The following is an 8432-nucleotide window of genomic DNA, read 5'->3' as shown; positions in this document are numbered from 1 at the left end:
AACTTTGTTACCTACCAAAAGAGGCTAAAATGCCATTGTGTTGCAGAACAGAGGGATTAGGTGGGGCTGCAATCCAAAGCTCACCAAAGAAATAATTACCTTCAATTTTTCAACCCCAACTCCAAATCACACATTGAATAATGAACACTTCCAGAAAAGTAAAAACATGGTTTCTTCCCTCTCTTTTAAGATTTACTTACTAAAGGCTTTTGAATTTCAGACAAGTCATTCAAAGATTGTGTCTTTTACTTGCAAAAGAGTGAGTTGGACGCGCCAAAGCTTCGCGTGACATGCAAGCCTAGATGGTTTTGTTTATACAGCTAGCTGCTTCATGCTCCTAAAAGGGCCATGAACTGAGCTCCACTGCTTACTCAATTCTTCCAACACGTTCCTGTTCTACCCATAAAAGCTTTCTCTTTTTCTACTTCTTCTTCCTTCTCTCTCTCTAGCTTTCCATTAATTTTTCTTATTTCCTCCATCAAATTTCCTCTCTTTTTTCTCTTTCCTAATCTGCATTGCTTGTTTTGATTCGGATTTTTCTGGTACCTAGTGTGTCCAGATCCCCCACCCTCCTTTCTCTCTAATCCCACATCCTTTTCACCAAAGCATTATTCGATTTCGTCTTCCCCTCTCTTTCTCTCTCTCTATTCTTTTTTTTTTCCTCTTCAACCCAAGTTGCTATTATCCCCTGTTTTCCCAATTCTCTCAACTCAACTTCTCTCATTTCTGGTTTTGCTCTGCACTTCTCTGAGAGAAGGATTGTAAATGAAGGTTGGAATCTGAATTTCCACTTTAGGATTTCTGAATATTCAATCTTTGTCACAAATTTTCAGTCAAGTTTTGCTCTTTTCGGGTTCTGATTCTTCAAGAGCCTTTTTGGGTTGTCTTCCTTTTTGTGTTTGTTTGATTGACTGGTTTTGTTTTTAAGGAGTTTAAGGCATGTTTGTTGATGGGTTTTGCTCAGAATCTTAGTTTAATTAGTCTCTAGGAATATTTAATCATGGGTCTCTATCTGGGAAGAGTCAAATTGGCAAATTCTGCTTTTGCTTATAATAGTTTTGGTGTCTTTATAAAAGAATTTGTTCAGATTTAGACTACTAGTGTTCAGAATTGTTCTTTTTCGTTCAGTGATGGCTTAGTTGCTTGGATTCTGAATCAGATCTCTTTTGTGTTTGTTGATCTGTTCTTGCAGAAGTTTATTCTGAGGTTGGATTTGCATGATGACAAAGCCAAGCAGAAGGCATTGAAGACTGTTTCTACTCTTTCAGGTACAAAATCTGAGATTCATTAATTTTTTGTTGATGAACAAAGAAAAAGAACTCTTTTACATAAAATAAATTGGATGGAAAGTAGTAGTTGGAAGATTTCACTGCTTTTGATTTAATTTCCTAAAGAAACAAGAGATGTAGATGGGGAAATGTTAAACGAAGATGTCATCTTTTTGTTCTTATTCATCTATGGCAAATTGGTTAAAACTTAAAAAGAGATGAGGAAATATAGAGTGAGTGAGAGAATTCTCTACCAGGCTCTTTCTGTGTATGCATGAGTTCAGGTGAAGATGAGAGCCAGGTAATATTTTTTGAAAGATGTACATTTGAAATCTGTTGATTTATGAGTAGAGCAATGTGTGTTGCAAGTATACAGTTAATACAATGATGTCACTTTTGAATCAATATGTGGTCTGTTCTGTACAAGTTTCAGAATTTTAGTGCGGTTTGGTATGGAGCAAGAATTCTCAGTTGATTGTTTTGATCATACAATTTGCAGGCATTGATTCCATCGCCATGGACATGAAGGAGAAGAAACTAACAGTGATTGGTTCGGTGGATCCGGTGAATGTAGTGAGCAAATTGCGCAAGTATTGGCCAACAGATATAATCTCAGTGGGGCCAGCAGTTGAGCCTAAGAAAGAGGAGCCAAAGAAGGAAGAAGCAAAGAAAGAAGAAGTAAAGAAAGAAGGAGAGGAAGCGAAGAAAGAAGGGGAAGAGGCGAAGAAGGAGGAACCCAAGAAAGAGGAGGAGAAGAAAGGAGGAGAGGAAGCGAAGAAAGAAGAGCCGAAAAAAGAGGAAGGGGAGAAGAAAGATGAAGAGAAGAAGAAAGAGGCTCCTCCTCCAGACCCTGTGTTAGAGCTTGTCAAGGCTTACAGAGCATACAACCCTCACATGACAACTTATTACTATGTGCAAAGCATGGAAGAGAATCCAAATGCTTGTGTTATTTGCTAAGCAAGCAAGAGCTCACTATGTTCCTCACAGTGAGGGACTCGAATCATCTTCCCAGTACCAATAGGAGGCCAGAACCCCAGAAAGTAGTAGCTGTTCCTACTGTGTATATAGAATGGTAATGCCTCATTGAAATGTTGAATCAAACATTAGTAATGTGTGTAGAGAAAATAAACATGAATTCTAAATTTTGTTTTGATCTCCATCGTGAGTGTACTTCATAGTCTGGTTAGTGTGTAATGAGGAGCAGATCCAAAAGGGTGGTAGTGTAAGCAACCACCCCACTCGACTATCTATATATAGTATTATCAAAATTTTGAGTTCCTCTTAAGTGCTTTTCAAGTTATTTGTTAGATTACTTGAAATCTAAAAATATATTGTCCTAACTCCTAAGGGAGGAATGTCATTTCTGAAATGAGAAGAGGTTAAGAGTGAGGAAGACAAGGTGTTTGATTACTAATCTGCAGACCTCTTATACCTTCTAATCAGAAAGAAATTTGTTTGGATCTACTATGTATCTGTGTATATATATCGTACTACAATTGGTAAATTGTTTTACTTTTTTTCAACTGAACGATTGGTAAAATGATTTTTTACTGTGGTAATTAAGGAAGATGAAAGATATTAACCCCTCTAGTAATTAAGCAAGAGTAAGTCACCCTGATTCTGGGTTCAATAGTGGGTGTGGGTCATGTGACTTTCTCTTATTTCAGGTGCTTCTTTGTCTTTCTCTGGGACTTGTGCTTTGAATGAAGTGAATTAGGGCTCATGGTCCTCATGTGGCTTTGTGGCTGTCATTGAGTTGTCTCTATTTTAGGACATAGGCTTCAGATTCATGGTCCCATTTGGATAATTTAACTGGTCATTTTGGTAATCATCAATCTTCTTCCTTTTCCTCTCTGTTTTTATTGTTTGATGTAAGAGAGGGTAGCACTACTTCAATTGGAAGGTATAAGTTAGCTGATGGAACTTTCTGTTTGAAGAATCATGGTTTGTTTGATTGCTTACAGATCTTTTACCAGCCACTTGTTTAGGTTCTAGCTTACTCATTTCAGAATTTCCTTTTTTTTTCTTTTCATTTTTTAACAATCTGAGATAATATTAAGCTCCTCAAGTCTCATTCTGGCTTCTGTGGACGGAATGATGGCAGATTAATCAGTTATTGCTTTCCTTTTATGCAAGTTATTTCAAAAGCTAGCTTCCAATGAAGGGTGATTAATCAACCTAGCTTTGATTTGTTTAATCATACTGCTTCTGTAATGCACATGAGGACTCTAGTATGTGATACATAAACTAGGATTATAAATAGTAATCATGTGATTAAGTATAATTTTATTGTTTGTACCTTCAACACATGCACAGTGCATAGCAGTACAAATATTCTTCTTACATATTATAAAGCTTACAGAAAATAAAATATAAGAAAATACTTGATGCAATTCTGAACATTCTCTACTGTGTTTTGAAAGCAATGATCAAGATCCAAGACCATTCAAAGGCAAAAGTATTGGTTGATATGGATCTGGTCTCAGTAGTCTTCTGTCAGCCATTTTCTATGAATTATTTTCAGAAGCTGAAGGCTTCAACCCAAAGAAACAGAATAAAGAGGTCTCCATAATTTCAAATAAATTGGCTGCTCCCTTTCTAACTTTCAACACCCTGGTATAACATAGAAAGCAAAGTTACCGAGTACATTGTATGGTAATTCATCCCATAGCATAGTCAAAAGTTCAATTCGTTTGCATTCCTTGAATAGTTCAAATCTCAAATGTTTGAAGGCATAGTCTCAAATTTACCGTTTAAAGTAAATAATTACCAGCATATATGTTTACATTTCACATCATGCTGATCAGCTCCCTCGATCGAGAACTATAGAATCATTTTACTTTTAGCTCAATCATTTGGAAGGTAAGTATATATCGATCCTTAAGTTTTAAAGTTTGGACGTAAATATCAGCATCTCCATTTTTGAATATCAGGTTTAGGTTCAAAACACAGCATGCAGTCACACATTTGCACGCAAGCTTTGCAGAAATGTACTAAAAGCAAGAAGGCCATAATGCCAATCTTTAGTGAAAAATTGCCAACCATTACTCTTATCCTTATCGCTTAAAAAGTTGGATACACAATCATACTCGTATGCAAATTTTCCAGTGAAAATCATATATCCTTCCACTTGGACTGTCATTTCAGAACATACGTACAAACAATAATGAGTAGCACAATAATATGAGTCCTTTCCAGTTTGGATGAAACGGACCCAGTTGCAAGACCTTTGAATCACTCAGTATTCATTGTTATCGATCCACTATCTGATCTTCTCAATCATTTCTTCGACATAGCAGGTTTTCTTAGCTGCAACGAGATCGTTAACAATGTTGGTAGTCACTATCTTTAGCTGGGGTTTGAGTTTGTTGCGTGTAAAATTAGCTAGCTAGGACTGACTTGGAAAACCTCATTTGATTCATATTAAACCATATACGTGTACATAAACATGAGTTGAGTTCCTTTTGATATATATGAATGGGGGACAACTTGGAAAGTAACATCTCCGTCTCCTTTTTCTGGCCAAGATCGAACATCCATATATATCCATCTAATTGATATTGCTTGTAGGCTGTAGCAAGTTTCACGTATCTGCAGCCTGTTTTATCTGTTTTGTCTTGGTATTCTTTGTCTTTAAATAGTACAAAATGCTTGACAAGTAATTAGGAGAAGGATACAACTTTAAGTCGTTAAGATAACACCTGGATCGATTGAAAATCGAACAATCAAAGACAAAAACAAGATCGAAATATGTAGTTGAGCTAAGACCATCACACTGAAAACAATTACACGAAGCTCGAATTATATGGACGGCAAGAAAATTAAGCCAAACAGACAGATGAGTAGCTTTTTCGATCAGATTCGATATCTGTTGCATGGGATTGACAAATATAACTAAAGACGTGACTGGTCTAGGATTCTGAGAGACATGCATATAGAAAGGGAGTCACTTTCGGCATATATAGGAACCAATTAACGTGGATACGAAGAAAGATGTCCATGGTAGGTCTGTTATGTCTTTCATCACCATTTCCCTACATGAATTAGGAAAGTGACTTGAAATTTAAGTTACCATCTGGCCATTCCCTAGCCCTATATATGCCATGCCAACTCAAATTTTGATTCACCTTCGACCAAAGTTTGGTGAAATGGTAAACCATTAGTTATAACAATGATGCATACCTACGCAATCATTCATGTACGTATACATATAGCTCATAGTTAGCAAAGTAGTTTAATTGAAAGAAGATAAACAAATTAATAGTGCTATAGGAGTCACATCCCCATTATTGATCTATATATACCAATTAAAAATTCAGAAATTTTTTGTTTGTATGTAATTATCCAAATGTAGTATTGTATGATATCATGAATTTTATTCTTATGTTATGAGTCATTCTCACTAGGAAACTTGGCTTACCGATCATACATGACTCGGAAACCTCTCAATTTGAGTCACATATATTGTGAGGATAATCAGGATATAACTAAACATGAAGCAATACGCATGCTTAATAATAATCAAATGATGTTTATGATAAATAAACGATAGGCAATGGTTGCCCGATCATCATATATATGATATGATATATGAATTAAAAATAGTAGAAAGCTTTAATTTGTGTCATGATTTGGGTTGTTGGTAACTTGGTATGTCATGCTTAATGTGCCTTATCTGTTTACTACTGAACCCAGCACATATAACATATATATGGTTAGCTATGATGTCACATACCATGGCTTTTAGATCCATCACTAATCAACTAATCTTCACGCTCATATGTGTGTATATAGACACACACACACAATATATATATATATATATATATATATATATTATCAGGTCCAAATATCATTATTTATTCAAAAATACAGATTTTGCCAATAGAACTACTTTTCGGTCATATTTTTCGATCATAGCCAACTAGTATCTAGATATATATAACATGATCATCTCTGTAAAATTTCAGCTAAATTAGTGATCGTTAAGGTATCGAAACTATATGATTACAATGAACGAACCAAATCTGTTCAACAGAAACCATTCGTGTAATTCACAAGTTTGACTACCTTAATGATTATCAATTTGACTAAAATTTTGTAGAGATAATCTATTCATATATACCTAAAAGATGAATGGTTGAGATGAGAAAATATGATCGAAAAGTATGTCAATTAAGGAAATCCGTACCTTTTGAATAAATAAGGAGGTCCGTATCTGAAAATGCCTATATATAGCCTTCCAATAAATGATCCATTCTTTTGTTCATTTTTACGGATAGGGTATTTGATGAACTTCCCGATCATAAAATCACACACAGCGCCTGCCTTTGATATTACATTTTTAGAACTCAATCGTATGGTTAATGTGTTAATTACTAGGAATCTATCTGCATGCATGTAGCAAACCCCGACGATCAAAGGCAAGCGAAGTAGGCGCACAAAAATCATCTAGGCTAGTGAGTGTATCTTATTCTTAAGTGAAAACAATCTTTCTCAGATTCATAAGCAACAAGAAAATTAGAGACTCTGAAACTCATCTCGATCCACTTATAATTCTAGATGTGTATTGCGAAAATTGTAATGGTACGTATGATGATGCTCGATTAAGAATAATGAATCATGATGTGGGCAACACCAAGTCACCAAAATTAAAAGAACAACCAAAATTATATATTTATAAGGCGGAGATGGCCGCAGTGCTGCCACTACAACAAGACCGGGGGAGGAGCCGACACTGTTTTCCGTTCAAACAAAACGAGACCATTACATGATTGAGGGATGGTGGGATAGCAAGTTAATTCATGGCACAAACCGTTCGTTAAAACAATACCTAATCTCGAATAACACAGTTGTTTCGGGATTACAGACCATTTGTGGTCTTATACCGTCGCATTATTTATCACGGAGGCCTGCTTCTATGTCGCGGGCATCATATAGAGTACGTATTCGGCTTAAACTCGCCATTCTCTCCCAATAATTCGTCAAGCCTGAGCGGCTCCCACAGTTCTAGTGCTTTCCTTAAATATTGGTTAGAATCTGTTAATAAATCTATACAACATGCATGAACCATGTTGCTCATACTCATGCTTCCAGAAATCTATGTTTGACACTACTGTTGAGTCAAGATTAGGTCAAGCCGATTCTAGCGATAACCTAAGCTCTTGATCAATCTGATAAGAAAAAATCGTAAACGATAATTAGAAATAAGACATAAATATGTGCAGTTGAAAGAAGAGAATTTCCATTTAGAGGCTCAAAACAAGAACTACAAAAACAGAAAGAATAATATTACATGTTCGTTAAATGCTGGAATCAGTGGTAATTCACAGTCGGCAGCTTCCAAATATGTATAAATCGTAAATCCATTTACTATATATATCCACCTGCACTTTTTCCACCCGAAGCCAGTGAATGCTCCATGAGTCTTGAACGGCATTTTCATTGTTTCGCACAACTAACTAACTGGAACTGGAATACTTGTGCTCAAACAGCATACACGACGAATAATAGGACAAGAATACAGTCAACAAATGTCCTGAGAACAAATGACATTTTGGTGAAGAAGACTCTAAACAACTCAGAACAATATCGAAGAAGAACAACTGAACAGGCCGGTACCTTTTGGTTAGCTAGCCAATTCATGTTTATGTAATAAGCAACTTGATTGTGTACGTATCGCATGCATAACCTACTCTTCCAAATCTGGTGAGCCATGTCGTAGGCGTTTGATGATACATTTTTGAACTCAATACGTATAATCGATTGTGTTAATCACTTGGAATCTATCCGCATGCATGTGGTGTGAAAAAGTACCAAGGAAAGGTAAGCTACGCGCACAAATAGTAATCTAAACTAGTGATCGAGTGTATCTTTTTTACTTATTATCATATTTTTAGGAAGGCCAATTATTTTTAACAAGTGAAAACAATTTTTCTCAGATTCATAAGCAACAAAAAGAATTAGCAAGCTAGAGACTCATATCCACTAGTAATTTTATGTGTATTATGAAAATTGTAATGGTGTGAGCAAAAGAGTACAATATTGCACATAGAGAAATCCATGTATTAGATGAAATAAGAACTGCAAAGATGTTCAAATCACCAAAGAATCACACACATGTTATTAACTTGTAAAAAACATACAACAAACCGATTATCATGG

At 35.7% G+C, this 8432-nt stretch overlaps 1 protein-coding gene across 1 annotated transcript; it reads left to right on the top strand.

The window, feature by feature from the left end:
- The first annotated feature begins 339 nt into the window (after positions 1-339).
- On the top strand, positions 340-2532 carry LOC101309084. The gene is made up of 3 exons (XM_004306688.1): positions 340-771; positions 1193-1268; positions 1768-2532. The coding sequence occupies exons 1-3, from the start codon at positions 766-768 to the stop codon at positions 2223-2225; spliced, it is 540 nt and encodes a 179-aa protein (XP_004306736.1). The 5' UTR covers positions 340-765; the 3' UTR covers positions 2226-2532.
- Positions 2533-8432: the final 5900 nt, after the last annotated feature.

Source organism: Fragaria vesca, linkage group LG7 (genome assembly GCF_000184155.1).
Source record: "Fragaria vesca subsp. vesca linkage group LG7, FraVesHawaii_1.0, whole genome shotgun sequence".
Classification (NCBI taxonomy): Eukaryota; Viridiplantae; Streptophyta; class Magnoliopsida; order Rosales; family Rosaceae; genus Fragaria; species Fragaria vesca.
Note: the sequence above shows the minus strand (reverse complement) of the source record. Positions and strands in the feature narration are given on the sequence as shown.